The sequence below is a fragment of the Pipistrellus kuhlii genome, unplaced genomic scaffold (genome assembly GCF_014108245.1).
Source record: "Pipistrellus kuhlii isolate mPipKuh1 unplaced genomic scaffold, mPipKuh1.p scaffold_m20_p_13, whole genome shotgun sequence".
NCBI lineage: Eukaryota > Metazoa > Chordata > Mammalia > Chiroptera > Vespertilionidae > Pipistrellus > Pipistrellus kuhlii.
Window position 1 is genome coordinate 35,989,770 of NW_023425438.1, and position 21,574 is coordinate 36,011,343.

The 21,574-nt window shown below is 34.1% G+C and overlaps 1 protein-coding gene and 1 long non-coding RNA gene across 17 annotated transcripts in view; both read right to left on the reverse strand.

Moving 5' to 3' along the window:
• Positions 1-769: 769 nt before the first annotated feature.
• Positions 770-21,574, reverse strand: part of TIA1 (TIA1 cytotoxic granule associated RNA binding protein) — a 33,454-nt gene continuing 12,649 nt past the window's right edge. Inside the window, exons 2-13 of one of the 16 annotated variants that reach the window (XM_045580872.1) lie at positions 19,816-19,918; positions 15,149-15,247; positions 14,392-14,446; positions 14,187-14,219; positions 12,887-12,974; positions 9,498-9,573; positions 7,335-7,443; positions 6,845-6,940; positions 6,641-6,725; positions 5,954-6,077; positions 4,980-5,122; positions 770-3,930 (exon numbers count right to left, since the gene is read on the reverse strand). In XM_045580872.1, the coding sequence (XP_045436828.1) occupies positions 3,762-3,930; positions 4,980-5,122; positions 5,954-6,077; positions 6,641-6,725; positions 6,845-6,940; positions 7,335-7,443; positions 9,498-9,573; positions 12,887-12,974; positions 14,187-14,219; positions 14,392-14,446; positions 15,149-15,247; positions 19,816-19,918 (1,180 nt within the window). In that variant the 3' untranslated portion in view covers positions 770-3,761. Of the gene's footprint in view, positions 3,931-4,979; positions 5,126-5,698; positions 5,804-5,953; positions 6,078-6,640; positions 6,726-6,844; positions 6,941-7,334; positions 7,444-9,497; positions 9,574-10,273; positions 10,340-12,886; positions 12,975-14,186; positions 14,220-14,391; positions 14,447-15,148; positions 15,248-19,815; positions 19,919-21,574 lie in introns of those variants that run through there. The other 15 variants (XM_045580871.1, XM_045580873.1, XM_045580877.1 and 12 more) reach the window with 15 other exon arrangements.
• Positions 16,245-17,056, reverse strand: LOC118717498. Its single transcript, XR_004987501.2, has 2 exons — positions 16,862-17,056; positions 16,245-16,628 (listed from the first exon to the last, which is right to left on the reverse strand). It is a non-coding gene; the product is annotated as an uncharacterized LOC118717498 (long non-coding RNA).

Consider the following 21,574-nt stretch of genomic DNA (forward strand, 5'->3'; position numbering starts at 1 on the left):
TGGTTATCTCTGGCTGTCCAATTTTAAAAGTGAAGAGCTAAAAACCTGTTTTGGAAGATCTGCGTACATGGGAAGGGCTTAATGACTGGCATGCTCCCCCCATGCTTCACTATAGGGGGATTGGTGGCCATTTGGTTTTTTTTCCTATCAAGAGTTTAGCGTGGTCAGTGTGGCTCAGTGGTTGAGTGTTGTCTATGAACCAGGTCACGGTTCAATCCCTGATCAGAGCATATATCTGGGTTACGGGCTCAATCCCGTTTGGGGGGTGCAGGAGACCGCCAATCAATGTTTCTCTCTCTTTCCCTTCCTCTCCGAAATCACTAAAAATATATTTAAAAAGTTTTAAAAGTTTAGTTTTTCCACAGAAGGCTCCTCCAAATCCCCCTTTGTGTGTGCAAGTGTGGCGTTCATGTGTCAGAGCTGAACAAGGAGGAGGTGGGGAATCTCATTTATCCAGCATGTAAATTTGTACTTAAATCCCTATTTTCTGTAAAGTATTTCATCCTAGCCTAGTAACACTGAGTCAGAAGTCTACTTTTTCCTTTTTTTAGTTGAATTATTATCAGAATAACTTCAGCCTCCAATTTGAGAGGCTGTAATGTAAAATCCTATTCAATTGAGACACATTCACATAAATTTTATTAAGGCTCTTAAATTAAAATTTCTTGTTTTAGAGGTATATTCTTCAAGTTCTAAACACAACAGTAAAATGCAGTGACTGGGAAAAAATGTAATAACCTCCTCCAAAAAAATGATTTTTAGAAATCACTCTTTCAATGGAAGGGTGTGCTTTTTATTTCCTATAAACGCATTTTATTTTTCAAATTGACTATCACCTGAAGAGCACCAATAGCACTTAGTAAACCTAACTCTCTTTGTATATGCAATCTAGTCCTAATAATCTAGTCCTTCTCAAATGTAGTAGAACTCTTAACACAAAAGGAAGAGGAATACAAAAGGAGAGGAGAAAACACAGGGATAAAACAGAATAAAACTATAATGTGAATTTCATTTTCTACAAAGAGATAATATCAAGGAAAATAAGATCTTGGTTTATAATGACTTGAATCTAAATAATTCCAATTCTTTGTTGTATTAAACAGAAACACAATGCAAACCATGGTTTCTGGAATAAGATTTTTAAAAATCTAACAAATATCTGAATGAATATAACAATATGGTTAGACCAAAAAGAAAAAAGTCTATCACACAATAATCACTGAAGATCCCACAAGTTATAGAAAACATAAAGAAACTTTAATATCCAAACAGGGCAAAAAATACTGGATTAATGACCCATTAAATGTGAGTCACATCAGGTTCCTTATAGTACCAGATGTATTTAAAAATAAAATTTGAATGCATATTGTAAAGAATAAAACCATTTTTAAAACTTATAATTTATTTTCCTGATACTAATGCCAGTAAGTTTAGACTAAAGAAAAAAGGTTAAGTGATTTGTTTTCACAGAGTAAGATTAAAATAAAAATTATCAACGTTCCTAAATATGAATTTGTTCAGTAGTAACCTTTTCATCATACCATTTTTTTTCTTCCAGAAAGTAGTCAATGTACGTTTTAAGATTTGTACACTAAAAAAATATACTGGCTAATAAAAAGTATTACTACTTGACATCGTCAAAATAAAAGAAAAACTATACTTTTGCTTATTTATGCCCAAATAATTTACCCTGCTCTCCACAGATGTGTAGTAAATATTTCTGAAACAGTGAAAAATGAAGGTCCTAAAATAGAAACATAAGCCAGAATAATTTAAAAATAGCTTCCTGATATTTTATTTTTTGAGTTATTTCACTTACACTACTTTTGGTTGCATGTCCTGATCTGTAGAAGTTAACAAGGAAATAAAATTTCCAAGTATTTAAATAATTTACTCATCTTTCATAAAGCAACTTTTAATGTAGCAACACTTAAAAATACACAGTGACTTAATGAAACATTAGTACAACTGCATAGAATTGAGCTCCAGAGAATTATATACTAATGAGTTGTCTTTCCTGGGCTCTGGTTTACAAGAGCATTGGCTTAGAGACCAGCTTAGAGTCATTTGTTCCCCTTTAGGAGATACAGGCCTTTTCTGTTCCTAAATAACGTACTAGGAGCTATCTGAAGCTCTTAAAAACAACTGACCACCCAAATATGTATACTGGGGACCCTTCCCCTTTGTGAGTCAAGGAAGGGAGTTTGTGACTTTCAATGAAAAAACAAAACAAAACAAAACAAAACTATTCTAAGAGACTCTGAAATGTACTAGAAATTTCAAAACTAGAACAATGCTATCAAAGATTAAATCTCTTAATGCTTGGAGTCACCCCAAAATATAATAAAATTGGGAACTCCAGGAAAACAGGTACCAAAAGAATCAAAATAATGATTGCACTGAGGATTCTCCTCTTTGAAGGCTGTTTAAGGAGGTAGGATTTTAAAGGTTTTTTTTGTTTATCTTTTGGCCTCTGAATATTTAAAAAATGCTTTGCCCGGCTGGTCCTTCAGGCTAATTTTGGAGTTCATAATGAACCCCAAGCCTGACGTAAGGATATTCTAGTTTCACAGCTATTATCTGTACATATTAAAATTAAGTTGATTTACTCTTTTTGAGTAAATACAAACTAGGAAATGGCAAATTAATATATTCCTTTACATACAACTTTGTCTAAAAGTTCTCAAAAAACAAGAGCAGATGACTTTGTATTCAAAGACTACCAAAGTGTATATTTGATAATCACATGCAAACAACTTAAAATCTTACAAATCTCCTGTCAACTCTGCATGATACCTTTAAGAAGGAAATGACATACAAAGTTAGCTAACTGTGCAAAATATTAAACTGCTAAAACATTTTCATAATGAAATAATACATGTAAATGTAGAAGTTGACACATGAAATTAGCACAGTTCATAAGAACTTATCACATTTCAGAGATTTGCTTTAGTAACAAGTTTTTTGTTTTTATATTCCTGGTACACAGCAAAATTTATCACAGAAGTTAAAAATTCTTTTAAACAAAGTTAACAGGGAGTTCTTGAGGCACCTTCTCATATAAAACACAAGATGAATGCAATTAACAATCCATCTGAGAAAAATTTTCAATCTAAGTGAACATTTGTTTTTCCATTTAAGTATATTATACAGAACTTTAATAAGGCAAGACAAATTTGTGAAAAAATGTAGATACAAAAATGATGTAAACTAATAATTTATATTAAAAAACCCCAAAAGGAAAACAGTGGAGATGGGATAGTTCAAACAAACCTTTGTAAAAAGACTTAAAACAGAATTGTGCACAATCTGAAGATTATAAAGAACTTCGAGACTGCACAGTTTTGGTTTTTCATGTTTTGTTTTTTATATCTTTATATTACATGTTTTAAATCATATCAGGAATGCAAACTAGAACTGCACACTACTTTAGTGGAAAAAAAGTTCAACATTGTGCAATTTTCTGCCTCTTAATTTTTAAAAAGTGGCAGCAATCCCTGCATTTGTGTTTGAAACAAGGATCTGAGAAACTTTATTAAAAAAGGTAATGAAGGCAAAAATTGGCAGACATCCAGCATCTTGTTTCTTTTTAAAACAATATGGATGGTTAAGTAATTTCATGATTAAAAAATGAACATTTAAATAAATACATTGTATCTGACATTTGCACTGACTGATTTGATTAAATCTTTAAGTAAACAACGGCTTTACTACACTCTCTGTAGCCTCAAGCCACTGGCTTTAGATTTTGGAGTCCTTTTTCACTGGGTTTCATACCCTGCCACGCGATACCCTGCAGGCTGATTAGGCAACATGCTGCCGTTCTGTCCTGGAGGTGGCTGCAGTCCATAATTTGGTTGCATCCATGGCGGAGTAGTCTGTGTCTGACTGGGAGAGCATGTGAAAGAAGAGGGGAGAGAAATCCACTGACTAAAATGAAAGATAACACCAAGATCAAATAACATACAGAGAGGAAATATACTTTTTCTTTAGTTCAAAAAAAATAATTATTATTATGCCAAGGAAAACAACAGTACAAGCATCCTCATAGGTTTAATTTGTACAGCTTACTCTTGTTAGTTTAATTACAGTTAAGAAAATACCCTTAACCTGTAAACATTTATCCCCTTTGACCTCAGAAAAAAAACTCATCTTTCATTTCAGGAAGAAATGCTATACAACTGGGTTGGACATGTGGTGAACAAGCCACTTTCTGAAATAAACCTGACCATTTGATATGATAAGACTAGAACTTACATTACTCAATGAAAAAAGTATATATATAAGCACATAAATTTTTTCAATATTATAAATACAAGCTTTTTAAAATAAAAACTGTAAAGTATTTTAATCTTTACTTTCTCAGATTGTTTTTCAGAAATTTAAGTAAAATTGCATAATTTAGGGTGTATAAAGAAGCTTCCACGCCGAGACCGGTTTGGCTCAATGGATAGAGCGTCGGCTTGGGGATTGAAGGGTCCCGGGTTCGATTCCGGTCAAGGGCATGTACCTTGGTTGCGGGCATATCCCCAGTAGGGGGTGTGCAGGAGGCAGCTGATCGATGATTCTCTCTCATCGATGTTTCTAACTCTCTATCTCTCTCCTTTCCTCTCTATACAAAATCAATAAAATATATTTTTTAAAAAAAAATAAGCTTCCATGTAATAATATACTTTTTTACACAGAAAAAATGAATAACAAATAAAGCAACTAACAACAAAATTGTATTCAAGAATGGCCAAGGGAGCCATCATAACTTATAACGATGGTTATACCTCAAAGAAACATATTTCTAGGCAAAACTTTAAAGAGATACATCTAAAACTATAAACTAAAATCTACCCTAAACTAAGTCTTTCAAAGGTTAAAGCTATGCTTTGGAAAGAGGGCCATGCTTTCTACTAATTACTTAAAATCTCTCCCTAAGTTCTTGACATTTTCAAAGACTAATAATAAATAAAAAGAGCTAATATTCTTACTTAAATCCTGGCTGGTTCCATGGCTGGCCATACATTCCATATGCAGGTACTTGCCAACCATTAGGCATATACTGGCCAATTTGTTGAGCATTTCCATACCACTGGCCCCATTGGCCATAAGCTGGTGGATATCCAATTTGATTCTGCTATTAAGTAAAATTATAACAGATAATTTAGTATTATTTGAAGTTATATGTCTTAATATACCACAAATAACTAATATACATAGCCATACCAAATAGGGCCATTATTACAATTAAAATGAAAGGATAAACAAGAGTTTAGAAAGTGACTGCTAAAAAAAAAAAAAAAAAAAAAAAAAAGGTTATATTACTATAACTTGACATAATACTCTGAATAGCAAATTCTTTGTAAGGCAGTGGATAATGTTCTAGTAATAAATATTAAATTCAGTATAATGTTTAGTGCTTTATAAACTATTCACATGACTTGTTTCCTTTAGATAAGAAAGATACAAAGATTATTTCTACATTCAGTTTTATTACTCCTATCTTAATGCTCCATTTACAATTCCCTCATAGAAATCTTTGTGGGATCAAGTTAACCACTAAAGCTGCCTGGAAAAACAAAAGCAGCAAAATGCAAGGCCCTAAATATAAGTATAACTACATTTTTATTTCAATCAAGTCAACAATGCTTGTGAGTTTTCCATATAATATGTGAATAAATCTACCAAGTATTAAGAAAAAATTTAATACCCTGTTAGGTTTGTCGGAGCATTTTAAAATCCACTGTGTATGAGTCAATTGAGGCGGTCACATTCATCATGTCACCACTGCAATCCATGAGCCACCACTCTGGAACTATAATACACGTAGGATGAGCCCTTACATATACTATCATTTTAGTATGAACTAGAAACTTATTAACATGGATTATAAACAATTTCATTCTAAAACAATATTATTAGTATTAGCCCAGTAATTATTTCGCAAAGTCAAGAACCCTCTCACCTGTTGCACAGGATTTATCATATCAAGAGTTTCTTTGCCCCAATAGCATTTCACAACATGACCTTCAATAGTAGTTCCATTAACAGAAACAATTGCATGTGCTGCACTTTCATGGGAGTTGAATCTATTGAAAACAATATTAAGAATCACCAATATAAATTGTTTAAAAACTTAAAAATAAAACTCATTTTTTTAAAATCAAGTTGAGCCCAGCTGGTGTGGCTCAGTGACTGAGTAGTGACCCATGAACCACGAGGTCACCGGTTCAATTCCTGGTCAGGTACTTGCCAGATTGCAGGCTTGATACCCAGAAGAGGATATACAGGAGGCAGCTGATCAATATTTCTCTCTCACTGATGTTTCTATCTCTCTATCCTTGTCCCTTACTCTTTAAAATACATATTAAAAAAAAAAATCAAGTTGAGCCAGGCAGTTCACATAAAAGAATCAATAAGATGGCATATTCTCCCCCCTCAAATCCTAAAATTCTGGAGAAACTTCTTTTAACAGAAGATGTTTTACTGGCTTTGTGTTGAAAGATGGAAACTATTAAAAAACAGTGGCAAATATGCTAAATGCTAGAGAAATTTTTATTTCTTTATAATGGAAATAAAATTTTAAGAAAAACACTAAGTTAAATATATAAAAATAATTTTGGGGGAATTTTTTTAATAAAGCCACACCTACCGAACAAATGAATATCCTTTATCTGGAAAGACTCGAATTTCCATTATTTGTCCAAATGGCGAAAAAGTCTGACGCATTAATTGTTCTGTTAAGATAAAAAACAAACAAACACAAAAACACACCCATTATATTAAAATCCACAAATATTAAAATTTTCGATTTCAAAATTAACCTCAAAATGCCATACTGGTAAAGCTCCCATACCTGTTAGCCCAGAAGTGACTCCTCCACAGTATACAGTACAGTTGCTTGGACTAGACTGATTTACAACCTCATCATATGACAGCTGTTTGGTGTTTGCTGGGGATGGAAAGTTTTATATTATTAATTCATTAAATAAAATGTTCAGAAAGAGAAATTCAGTATTACTAGTAACTACACTACTGTAATAGTAATATCTACCTTGAATGAAATGCTTACATACTACACATTATATTTGATTGATGATTATACCTCCCCCAAGAATGTCTTAAAAATTACTCAATATTCTATATTTAATAGGAGACTTCATATTCGAGGTAATATTTACTATTTGTAATTACAAAAATGAAAACTAAGTACATTTTAGAACAGTAGTCTTGATTTGCTTCTCATCTATTTCTGCAATAAGTCTCCAGGAACAGCTCTAACATTTAAAATCTAGTGTATTTTCCTCCAAAATTCCACATTTCCTTTTCTTCTCCAATACACCTACACTCATATGTACTCTTTGGAGCTGGAGGCTTTCGGGTTGCCCAGTTAGTTCTGATTTGTCTTCCTCCGAGCCACTGGCCACCCATCTGTTGAATGGCGTTTTCTGCATCCTGTTCCACACAACATTAGAAATGACAAAGACATTATTAGTTGATGTTAAACATTAGCAGTAGAGAAAACTCATGTATGCTTTTCACAATTTTTTTTGAGTGAAAATGCTTTATGAGATACACAATATGTGATAGCTCACCTACAATGCAATGAATGGCGCTTTTAAATTATCTTTCTTTTATAGTTATGTTAATCACCCAAAAAAAGTCCAAAGCCCAAAAGCCTTTCTGAGGTAGCTATTATAAAGTTCATGTAACAACTTAAGACTATTATGGATGAAAATCTCACTTTATACAATCCAACAAGTAAATAAATATTGAACAGATATCATATTCTGGACAGCAGGTTAAATGTTAGGGATATATTAGTGAATGAGGCAGATGTGGGCTCTACTATCATGGAGGTGACAAAGTAATTACAAATTGTATATGCTATAACAGAAACAAAACGCAGATATAGAGATTATGGACTTGGGGATTTACTTTAGGTAGCATGATTAGGGAAGGTCTCTTTGAAATGATATTTGAGCTGAAACTGAGAGGGAAAGGAGCAAGCCACGTCAAAACATCAAAAACTTTCTTCCAGCCGAAACTGGTTTGGCTCAGTGGTAGAGCATCGGTCTGTGGACTGAAAGGTCCCAGGTTCGATTCTGGTCAAGGGCATGTACATTGGTTGTGGGCACATCCCCGGTAGGGGGTGTGCAAGAGGCAGCTGGTCGATGTTTCTCTCTCGTCAAAGTTTCTAGCTTTCTATCTCTCTCCCTTCCTCTCTGTAAAAAATCAAAAAAATATATTTTAAAAACAAACAAACAAACAAAAAAAAACTTTCTTCCAGCCAAAGCCATATTGGCTCAGTGGATAGAGCGTCAGCCTGCGGACTGAGGGGTCCCAGGTTCGATTCCGGTCGGGGGGCATGTGCCTTGGTTGCGGGCACATCCCCAGTGGCAGGTGTGCAGGAGGCAGCTGATCGGTGATTCTCTCTCATCGATGTTTCTAACTCTCTGTCCCACTCTCTTCCTCTCTGTAAAAAAATCAATAAAATATATTAAACAAAACAAAACAAAACAAAAAAAACCCCACAACTTTCTTCCAGGAAGAAAGTTCTGGAAAAGGGAAAAGCATTGTAAACTGTGTAAAGGCAGCAAAGAGACTGGCATGCATCTGAAAGAAGAATGTGAAAGATACCTAATTTCACTGGAATCTAGTGAACAAAAAGGGTGCCAGAAGAAAAAACTGAAAGATTTTAAGTATGAGTTGAGCATGATCAGATTTATGTTTTTAATATATGTTATTGATTTTACAGAGAGGAGAGGGACAGAGTTAGAAATATTGAGGAGAGAGAACATCAATCAGCTGCTTCCTGTACACCCCCTACTGGGGATGGAGCCTGCAACCAAGGTACATGCCATTGACCAGAATCAAACCTGAGACATGCCCAGGTAGTGTGGCCCGCACTATTATATTCTCTCTCCTGTCCTCTCTTTCTAAAAATCAATGAAAACTTATTAACAATTGCCGAAATCAGTTTGGTTCAGTGGATAGAGCATCAGCCTGCGGACTGAAGGGTCCCAGGTTCGATTCTGGACAAGGGCATGTACCTTGGTTGCGGGCATATCCCCAGTGGGGGGTGTGCAGGAGGCAGCTGATTGATGTATCTCTCTCATCGATGTTTCTAACTCTCTCTCTTCCTTCCTGTCTTTAAAAAACAATTAAAATATATATATATATATATATATAACTTATTAACAACAGAAATATATATATAACTTATTAACAACAACAAAAATATATATATATAACTTATTAACAACAAAAAAGTCCCCTCCTGGAGCATTTTATTAGCTACTCTTAAATTATTACAGGAATACAAAACAGGGAGATAATGAAAATATCCATTAGTGAGGGAGGTTAATTATCAGTGAAATGAACAAATGGCAAAAGAAAGAAAAGACTATGAAAACAAAATGAGTACTTTAATTCTTTACTCTTGAAGCACTGCACATGCATTTGTTCTTTTTTGTTGTTGTTGCACATGCACTTTTTATTGAGCTCACCCATTTGTTGAAAAAGGAGACAAAGCCATAGCCCTTAGACTTTCCTGTTGCCATGTCTTTTACCACTCGGGCATCTCTGAAATTAGAACAATCAGAAGTTTAGGTTTGCAAACTCTCCTGTGTATTATCAAGTGAGAATTTCACACACAACTTATTTTCATGTTTCATCTTCATTAAAATGAACCTTTAATGCAAATTCACCTTTTATTCTATAAAATTTATGTATTAGCAAATAAGGCTTAATTTTATAAACATGCAAATCAATAACTTCTTTAAATATGTATATATACATTGTACAAAAACTGCTTCCCATTTCAAAAAGTTTTAAACTTTTAAATATTAAGCATGGTGAAGACAGCTATTCAGATGATTATTTAACCACTTACAGGGTTCACAGGCACATTAGATGAATGGCTTTCTTTAACCATGCAATTTATAACTTACTATTTGATACCATATACTACCTAATCATTAAAATAGAAAACTGAAAACTAAGAGAATAAAAAACTTGTATATTCCCTAAATTAAATACATTATTTTCTCAGATCAATTCATACCCCCGCCCCCTTTTGGACTATTGGTAAACTTTGAAAACTTGACATTTTCAGAAATGCTAAATAATTGAAGAAAAAAACTAGACACACATTTTAGTTTTAAATTATATATGAAAGGATTTTATACTGAATTTTAAAATAGCAATCATATAAGATTGATTGGAAACTGTAAGATATAAGAGCAAAATCTTAAAAAGTCAGAAAGTAAAAAAGCACGCCAACATTTATCCACTGTGAACCGTAGCTTGTAGTTAGCCAGGGCAATTCTGTCCATTCTTCAGAGATACTCTGCAAAATAACCAGAGCCCTATTATTTGAGATTGAGTAAAAAACCCAGCCATGATAGCTAAAACTCCATACCTCAAAAAATTGGACTCAAATTGTGCTTCACAGGCAAATCTGCTTTTAAGTTAGCCAGGTATGTTACAATGCTTGTTCTCTCAGGACACATGAACAAAACAGGCACTTTCACAACAAAAACCCAAGTCAGAAAGCCATGCAATATAATTTATATTAAAGTATACATAAGCATATTTTGATCACCTTAGAAGTGATTTATGAAATGTTTAAGGTCAAAAATGACAAAGAGGTAGTGGTAAAAAAAGGAAAACTAATGCAAGTCACTTCTTACTATGTAAAAATACTTATTATCTGTAAGGCACACATGCATTAATTTGGTAGCAGATTCACTTCTATTTCAAAATTTGTTAATTATATAAAACTCAAGGAATAGAAAGTTTACTATATTACTTAGAAAAAGAAAGTACTATATTTTTTATACTAATATTTTAATAGGTCACCATTTACTGCATGTCTTCTATAACTCACTGTTGTAGGATCTCTACTGAGACTATCATAAGAACCTTTCAATATATTAGTATAGTTATCAACTTATCTCCTTTAACAACAAAAAAAATCAGAAAATGATGCTACCCTACTGAAAATGGTTCTTTTAAATTTTAAATATTATTTAAAGTTTAAATATTATTTATATATTGCCTCAACTTAAAATTATAAAATTTAAGTGATGGCCTTACCCAAGAAAAATATATCAATAATCATGGTTGGCCTTAATAAAAGCTAGACTATAATTATGATACCAACATATTTAACAAAAAGAAATTATTGATCCGTGATTAAAAGTCATGAAATTACTAAAATTTGAATGTCGTTTAACTTGAACTCATTGTTAAGTAATCTTTATCTAATCCCAAACTAAAATTCCCATTTTCAGAATTTACTTCAATCAAAATTAAAGCATTCAATAAAATAGCTATATAACCTGTTAAAACATTAGAAAATTTTCTTTCTAGAATTAAGTTTTAGAAAATGTTAGCCTTGAAATACAATTAATTCTTACTTATTTCTGAAAGGATTTCTAAGGAAGCAGCAGCAAATATCTAGACCATGGTTCTTTAATCTTTCTTTAATCCTTTTATGGTCCTATGACTACTCTGAAAATAGAATAAAACTTACAAAAGATACTCCACACCAAAAGGAAAACAAACACAACACTTTGCATACAGAGATTTATAGAGCCTTTGAGAGGCTAAGGGTTAATACCTTCCAGTCTAGATACTTGAAAGCAAGTTAACCATCATCAAAACCCTATGACAGATTAAAGGGAACAATAAATTAGAACTTATTTTTCCAATCAGTTCTCATAAAGGTAAATGTCACCTAACAAAAGAGTCTGTTATTAGTAAGCCATAATTTTGCAATTGCCTCTAAAGATGGTCTCTTACTATGCATGTTCATCATCCTACCAACGAATTACAACTCTTCAAACGAAAATTCCAAAAATTCATCACCTGTTCTATTGGCACTTATCTTTCTCCTCACCTCATATTTGCTGTTGGTCTGTGCATGAAACTAAACCAAAGCTAGTGTTTCCTTTGTGCTTTAGTTAAGATAATTTACTACTCTTATAGCTGGAATAATAATAAAGTAACCAGAAACCCTAAAAAAATTCTGTTTTCTAAATTCAGTGATTACATGCAAAAACGTACTATTATCAAATTATTAGTCTTACTCTATTATGGCATGTTTTTTAAAGTATTAGAATTTTTTATGATGAATACTACATTGAGTGAGCTATTTCAAAGGGCTTAAACTGTATATTTAATAACAAATGCAAGCAGGAAAGAACTTTATAAAAAACTAAAGGCATTATTACTGTTGTTGTTAGTAACAACAACAAAAGGGTCGGTTGACTTGAAATTAACACTCAGTAACTATTTTGGGGGTTAAAATTATGTTTCTTTTTGTTAAAAGGTATCACCGAAACCGGTTTGGCTCATTGGATAGAGCGTCATCAGTCTGTGGACTGAAAGGTCCCATGTTCAATTCCGGTCAAGGGCATGTACCTTGGTTGCGGGCACATCCCCAGTACGGGGTGTGCAAGAGGCAGCTGATCGATGATTCTCTCTCATTGATGTTTCTAGCTCTCTCTCTCTCCCTTCCTCTCTGAAAAAAAAACAAACAAACAAAAGAAACAAACAAAAGCATGGTATCATAGAAGTGCCCAAAAGGTCTAAATTCCTTGGTCACAGCACAATTTACTAAAGACTATGACTTATACGTGAAGCAATATGTAGAATAGTAAAATTGTCTCTTAAAAGCTAATGCTAATTGAAAAATAGATTTTAAGATAATTGAAGACCAAAGATTTATTTAATGGGAAAACAATCTTTGGCTCTTAACTGCTTAAATAGCTTCTAAACAATGTAATATCTTATATTCAAGTGTTAAAATTAATAAACAAAATTCACAGTATATTTTCAAAGTACTTCTAAATAAGATTGTTTCTAATTAAAAGTATCTTCTATTACTTACGATATTCTTCCAAATGGCGCAAATGCAGCTTTTATATCTTCAGTTGTTATTTCTGGACTGAGATCACCAACAAAGACATGGAAATGATCTTATAAGGGGAAGGTAAGGGGAAGTGAAAAGAAAAATAAAATTTTAGAATTTAAAAATACTGAAATTTATTCAATAAATTATTTTTAAAATAATTTATGGATTATAGTAACATACAAATAAAACACTACTCTATAGCTATACAAAGACTATCAATTTTAAACATAATGAATCAAGGTGACAATCCTTCCTAAAGACTGATATATCTGACAGTCATATTTCTGCTTTCAGCCAATTATTATTCTGGCCTAAGAAAATAAACTAATAATATATAAGTTTTTCATAAGAAATTAATGACTTCATTACTGTTTTAATAGTAATTATTTACATTTAATTAGTTTACCACTATATTAAAGCTTTATAATTTAAAATAAAATAGTGGTATTGAGAATTATGTAGACTAGATTTGCCTCAGTTAAGACTGAAGCTAGACATGATATACTTGGTTTAACCATATTTTGTGAAGAACAAGCAAAGAAATACCTTGCATTGCAACAGTTTGATGTTAAAGTATTTGACAGTTTTCTCAAAAGCCAACAGTTTTGGTTGCCCAGACATTACACCATTCAGTTTATGTGAATCCATGTGCATGTGAACTAAGACTGAAGGCAACAAAATGAAAACAGTAATCCCTTCACTTTATATTAGAGCCATTAAAAAAGCATTGGAGAGAAATAACGAGCCCATGTGAAGTTAAAAAAAAAAAAAAAAAGACAATGCTCAAGAAAAGAAACACTTAAAAATACGAAATAGTTGTTTCAACATTTTAAAATAGACATATATATTAATTTTGACAAAATATATTTGGAAAGAAAAGTTACCCCTACTTGGCAGGCCTTAAGCAACACATTGCGTTGCCATTTGGGAAAGTTTCAGGAGCAACTCAAGCAATCAGAAGATCTGGATATGGAGCACAGATCGTGACCACAAGGAAGCAGGGTATCTTGCCCTTTAGTTGGTGAAAGTATTTCTAAGGCATCAGCTGCCTCCAAGAGGGTCAGAGAGCTTGAAATAGCACCAAAGTAGTGGACAAGCCACACTTGGTCAACACTGGGAAGAAGGGGGAAAAATATTGCCAGAGACAAATAGAAATACAACCACCTCCCTCCCCACTCCCCCCAATATAAAAAAAAAACAAAACCAAAAAACTTCAGGTGGTTAGTCAATACCCTTTTCAAGAGATTTCATTTTATGTTTAAGAAGATACAATTACCTTGTGAACGCTGTGTGCTGACAACGGTACTACCTGATGACAAAGATTAGATTTGTTCTTAAATTTATTAACACAAACACATTCAATCATATCTTAGGATAAAGATCAAAACATTACTGCAAACACGTATGATGTTTTTATGCTTTACAATAAAACTACTGTGTACAATAAAAACAAATGTTCAAAAAGTATAATATATACTTACTGCTTGTATCTTTCTTTTGACTGCTGGGGGTTGTTGCCCAATTCACTTTGACTTCCTAAAAAAATTTTGTTCTACATTTATATTCCATAAAAATAAAGCTCAAAATCAGATATTACAAGATTTGTATCTGTATACAATAGGAAGTATATCTTTAAGATGAAATAGGTATCAGTTCCAGTCGATGTTTCTTATCATTTAACCTACATTTATGCAAATAATGTTGTCAAATCCTAATCTTACATACTTACCTGTTAATATTGAATCAACCTTTTTTATCTAAAGTACCAATGAACTTTTGCCTTTTAGTCTTCCCCATTAGTATCCAATGTTCCTAGATGTTTCATCCAAGCTTGAGTAATTCAATAAATATTTTAGTACTTATCACATGCAATAAACATGTCCTCTAAAAGCTTTAGCCCACCTTTTAATAATGTGACTTTTTGTGATAAAGTGAATATAATGTTTCTAAAAAGGAAACAAAACTGTGCAGCTGAAATTTCTAGTTTGGCCTGGCCAGTGTAGCTAAGTGGTTAGAATATCGGCTCACAACCAGTTTCAGATTTGATCCCCACCTCAGTTACGGTGCAAGCATAAGCAACCAATAGATGTGTCTCACATCTATGTGTGTGTGGTGTGTGTCCCTCCTTCCTTCCCTCTCTCCCGCTCTCTCTAAAAAAATCAATGGATAAAAATACCCTCAAGTTGAGGAATAACAACAAATTTCTAGTTCAAGTCACCTTTAATTATGACAGCTTACCTTACCCATTATCTTCCGCCCATTCATAGCAGCCAGTGCTGCAGCTGCATGACGATGCTCATAAAACTCCACAAAACAATATGGATCATTTCCAGCTGTCTGTTGAAGAAAAAAAACACAATAGTCAATTTTAAGTTGTATACTCCCATTACCTTAAAATTGTAACACCTCATTTACCAGACCAATGGAAAATAGAGGTTTCATTCCACAATTAAATCTTATATATATATTTTATTGATTTCAAAGAGGAAGGGAGAGAGAAACATCAATGAGAGAGAATCATTGATCTGCTGCCTCCTGCACGCCCCCTACTAGGAATCAAACCTGCAACCTGGGCATGTGCCCTTGGCTGGAATCAAACCTGGGACCCTTCAGTCTACAAGCCAACACTGTCCATTGAGCCAACCCATCGAGGGCTCCACAAGTAAATCTTTAGGTAAGGAAATAAACACTTAAAAATGAGCTATTTATGCCAGGACGGTGTCACTCAGTGGTTGAACGCTGACCTATGAACCAAGAGGTCAGGATTCGATTTCTGGTGTTTTACCGATAGGGGCCCGTGTTGCGGGCTCGATTCCCAGTGTGGGGCATGCAGAAGGCAGCCAGTTAATGATTCTCTCTGATCATTAATGTTTCTCTCTTTCATCATTGATGTTTCTCTCTGTCTGTTCCCCTCTCCTTCCTCCCTGAAGCCAATAAAAATATATTATTTTTTAAAATGATCTATTTTTATAGAAAGCTATCTTTTTAAAAAAAATACATTTTATTGATTTTTCGCAGAGGAATGGAGAAGGATAGAGTTAGAAACATTGATGAGAGAGAAATATCCATCAGCTGCCTCCTGCACACCTCCTACTGGGGATGTACCTGCAACCCAGGTACATGCCCTTGACCAAAATCGAACCCGGGACCCTTCAGACCGCAGGCTGATGCTCTATCTACTGAGCCAAACCAGCCAGGGCTAGAAAGCTATATTTATCAACAAGTTATACTAGTCTACTATATATAATTTGCTTATTAGTAATTAAATTTCCTAATTATGGACAGATGGATATATAGCTACATTCTCCCCATCATTATACAATTTTTTTTAAAAAAGTTACAGCAGTTAAGTTTGACTAGTATCCTATATTCTCAAGTGTTGGTATTGGTTTTTCTGCCTCTTCCCCATGATATTACCTTTTATGTACATAAATGTACATATAGACTTGCTACCTCTTAGTGAGTAGCAGAAAACATCAACCAACTATCTTAAGCTTGTTTATAAAATATAAATAAATAGGCTCTGAAAAGTAAGAGGTCCTTTGCTAAGTGAAGTTTTAAAATAGGTTTTAGAATTTGGACTTTCTGACATCATTTTTCAGCTGCTTAATATTCTTTTAAAAATTCTCTCCTCTTTTCTGCTGGTGTTCCAAGTAGTTGACATTTGATAATATGGAAAGCCTGAATGTTTTATTGTAAATTAAGGCAGAAAAAATACCTAATATCTTTTTAAAAATATATATATATTTTATTGATTTTTTTACAGAGAGGAAGGGAGAGCAATAGAATTAGAAACACCAATGACAAACATTGATCAGCTGCCTTTTGCACACTCCCCACTGGGTATGTGCCCACAACCAAGGTACATGCCCTTTACCGGAATCGAACCTGGGACCCTTGAGTCCACAGGCCAACGCTCTATCCACTGAGCCAAACCAGTTAGGGCAATACCTAATATCTTATACCTATCAGTGCTCAATATCAAATGACTTCAGAGTATTTACAAATTCTTTCTATACTCTCCTAAAATTAGAAAGTAAGGATTAGAATGAGCCCAGCCAGTGTGGCTCAATGGATTGAGCATGTCCCATGAACCAAGAGGTGTCTGGTTTGATTCTGTCAGGGCACATGCCTGGGTTTCTGACTGGATCCTATGCAGGGTGTGTGCAGGAGGCAGCCGATGACAATGTTTCCCTCTCCCCCTTCCTCTCTCTAAAATCAATAAAAGAATATTTTTTAAAAAGACGAGAATGATGCTAAAATAAAGGTACCATTTTGTTTCAAGCACAATAATTTAAAAAATTCATTGGTGCCGAAACCGGTTTGGCTCAATGGATAGAGCGTCGGCTTGGGGACTGAAGGGGCCCGGGTTCGATTCCGGTCAAGGCCATGTACCTTGGATGCGGGCATATCCCCAGTAGGGGGTGTGCAAGAGGCAGCTGATCAATGACTCTCTCTCATCAATGTTTCTAACTCTCTATCTCTCTCCCTTCCTCTCTGTACAAAATCAATAAAGTATATTTAAAAATAAAAAATTCACTGGTAATGATCTTTAAGAATTGAGAGGCTCTGTCTAGTATTTCCCAGTGGTGAGAGTGTTGGCCCATGCACAGAGGGTTATAGGCTTGATTCCCAACCCCAGTCAGAGCTCGTGTGGGAGGCAACCAATTAATGTCCCTCTTCCCCTCTCTTCCTTCCCCTCCAGTCTCTCTAAAAATCAATGGGAAAAATATCCCCAGGTGCAGGTTGAAAAAAAAGAAGAATTTTAGAGTGAAGAGATAATCACAAATTGATATTGACATTGCCCATTGTTTTATTTTAAAAACATTAGGGAATATAAAAATGTTTTAAAAATTGTAAAATTCAAACTAGCACCACACTTAATGAGAATTCTACTACAAAGATCAATGTTGATAGACATAGAACAAGTAATATATTTAAGAGTAGAGCAATAAACTGTAAAAGAATGTCACTTTAGTTAGTTGCTTTGTACCCTCAAAAAGCTATTTTTTAGATAAAAAGAATGTAAGCATACATATCAGTCTCAATACTCCAGTAAGTGTAAAATTCATAAGTATGAACACTAGTCCTACAATATGAATAGACTAAAATTTAGACTTTAATAATAAAAACAAAATGTTAATCCAAATTTATACAAAGTGGCAAAGGCAAAGCTAGTCATTTCTGAAGGTCAAGCAGCCATTAACATTTTGCCTAGTGATCTTTACCAGACAAACCAAGAATGACCCAGACAAGGAGAGAATGACAGCCTATAAGCCAATGAAGAGGATTTATATTCAGATAGTTCAATCTGGATTTTACATGCTTGTTTTGTCTTAATTCTGGTTTGTTTGTTTTTTTGTTTTTTTTTTTGAGGGGGGTGGGTTGTTGTATTGATAAATCCTCACCGAGGATATTTTTTCCATTATTTTTTTTTTTTTTTGGAGAGTGGAAGGATGTTGGGAAGAGAAAAGAGAAAGAAATATTGATGTGAGAGAGACACATCGATTGGTTGCCTCCCACACGTCCTGAATGGGGTGGAGGATCAAATCTGCAACCCAGGTACATGCTCTTGAATGGGAATCAAACCTGAGACCCTTCTGTGAACTCTAACCATTGAGCCCACCAGGTAGGGCAGCTTTGCCTTAATTCTGCAAATACTAAATGGGAATAATGTGCTTTACAAAGTTTCTGTTTAACATTTGTAATAATGCATCAGGGTTAAAATAACAGGTAAGCGTTTAAAAAATGCTATTACTGGGATAAGGAAGTAGACCCAAATCAAGGAAAAATTGGTTTTAAGTTAATTGGCTAAACAATTACTTTTAAAAATCTATTTTTATTCATTTTCAGAGAAAGTGGGAAACACTGATCAGCTGTCTCCCGCACGCCCCCTACTGGGGATTGAGCCTACAATCCAGGTATGTGCCCAGACTTGAAATCAAACAGGCAAACTTTATGCACTGACTGGATGATGCCTAACCAACCTGTTTCACCATCAGGCTAAAAATTACTTTCTAAATATGAAGTAAAAAAGAGAGATAAACTGGAAAACAATAGGGAAAAAAGTAGCAGATACACATACTGGTATATGGGTTTTTTTTTCCTGGGGAAAAGAAAACCAAAAAGAGACTGTGGATAAATGGATTCTCATTAGCACTGTCTTCCCCATTAAAAAATTTTAAATGCAGCTGAAACCGGTTTGGCTCAGTGGTAGAGCGTCAGTCTTCGGGCTGAAAGGTCCCGGGTTCGATTCCGGTCAAGGGCATGTACGTTGGTTGCGGGCACATCCCCGGTGGGGGGTGTGCAAGAGGCAGCTGGGTGATGTTTCTCTCTCATCGACGTTTCTAGCTCTCTAGCTCTCTCCCTTCCTCTCTGTAAAAAATCAATAAAATATATTAAAAATATATATATATTTAAAAAAAAATTTTAATGTCTTTTTAAGCATGTTTTGATTCAGGGTTAACACCAATTAGATGAATTAATTTTTTCTATACATTAAAGTCTGAGGGATGGTAATTACCATAATGCAAGAGAAACTTGAATCATGGCCTTTAAAAATAAAGTTACAAACATTTCACAGTATCACATGTCTATTTTTTTTTTTTTACCTAATGTCCTAATCTAATTATAATAACTAAATTTCTTGATTAGGCTATCAACTGACATAAACAATTCTGATAAATCAGTGCACCTTAAAAATGTGTATACTTCTCATCTACTCTAGAAATGATTAGTTCTGCTCTTCCTTTAATAAATTAAACTCAGGTCCCAAAACTGATTCACTACAAATTCACTAAAATTCCTATGCAATCAGGCTTTGTAAACTAATTTGTGAGTTCTTGGAAGTAATGGATTTAAGTAATAAACATAAAAAAAGAAGAAAGTTAATTAAAGTAAAATACCCTTACATCCATAATCATTTTGCAGTTTTTACAAGGTCCAATCTGGCTAAAGAGCTGAAGAATTAGAGCTTCTGTCACATCTCTGGAAAGGTTACCGACATATCTGAAACACAAAGAAAAATATTTGCCATTTAAATTTGCTTCTTTCGATCAGTTTATACAGTTGCTTATTGAAAAATGAGTTTAGGAGCAGGTAGATCTTTACTCTAAACTACACTATTTGGGACTAGCTTATAAAAGTTTGCCGAAACTTTAAAATCTCTTTCAAAACGAATATATTATGTGCAAACTGCAAGTATATTAGACACTGCTAGTGGAGGAAAAGCTAGTGCGTGTTTTTGGTAAAGATGTTGCAAATTAAACCTGTTGTTTATTTCCAAGTTCCTAGGCTTACCTTAGAAAGATATTACTTTAAAAATCTCTCAAATTAGCCAGGACCGGTCTGGCTCAGTGGATAGAGCGTCGGCCTGCGGACAAAAAGGTCCCGGGTTCGATTCCGGTCAAGGGCATGTACCTTGGTTGCGAGCACATCCCCAGTAGGGGGTGTGCAAGAGGCAGCTGATCAATGATTCTCTCTCATTGATGTTTCTAACTCTTTATCCCTCTCTCTTCCTCTCTGTGAAAAATCAATAAAATATATTTAATAAATAAATAAATAAATAAAAATCTCTCAAATTAATCATTACATATACAGAACATTTTATACAATCAATTGTGGAAACCTTTGCAATTCTTTCTACTACAGTATTAGTAAGAACAATAAAATTTCCTCAATTTTTAATTCACGATTCTCCTAACACTATCCAATTTAAATTTACTTTGGTTTACACAATAAACAAATTTTTTGAAAAATCACAGGTAAATAATTTATCAGGTATTGCAAATGCTCACAAAGGAATAAAAAAAACTTTTCAGTGGATATCACTGGTCAGTGGATATGTAGCATAGGAAGATGCCAGGAGAGGTCTTTTAGATAATATAAATTGGTGACTAGCAAACTTAACTAGTATAATGTATTAGAAGATCACATGACTGAGATAATTTTTATTTAAAGAGTTTATAAATTTTCAAAATGGGACTTTGAAACCAGATCACCTCTAAAACGGTTAGAGTTAGAAGTTTATCACTTCTGAAATAAGAGAATGTAGACTCTCAACAACTGTAGTTTCTTATTCATCTGCCAAGAATCCTTCAGAAACGGAAAACATGTGTTGAAAGATCAAGACTTGCCCTGACTGGTTTGGCTCGGTGGTTAGAGGGTTTCAGGCTTGATCCAGGAGGCAACCAATAGATGTGTCTCTCTCATGTCAATGTTTCTCTTTCTCTCTTCCCCCTTCTCTCCCTTCCACTCTCTAAATCAACGGAGCCAGGCCAGTATTGCTCAGTAATTGAGTATCGACCTATGAACCAGGAAATCAGGGTTTGATTCCAGGCCAGGGCACCTGCCCTGGTTGTGGGCTTGACCCCCATTATAGGGTGTGCAGGAGGCAGCCAATTGATGATTCTCTCTCATCATTAATGTTTCTATATCTCTCCCTCTTCTCTCTGAAATTAATAAAAATTTTAAAATATATTTGTGTGTTTTTTTTTACAGAGAGGGAGAGAGTTAGAAACATCGATAAGAAACATCTATCAGCCACCTCCTGTACACCTCTTACTGGGGATGTGTCCAAAACCAAGATACATGCCCTTGACGGGAATCAAACCTAGGACCCTTCAGTCCACAGGCCAACGTTCTATCTATGAGTCAAACAAGTTA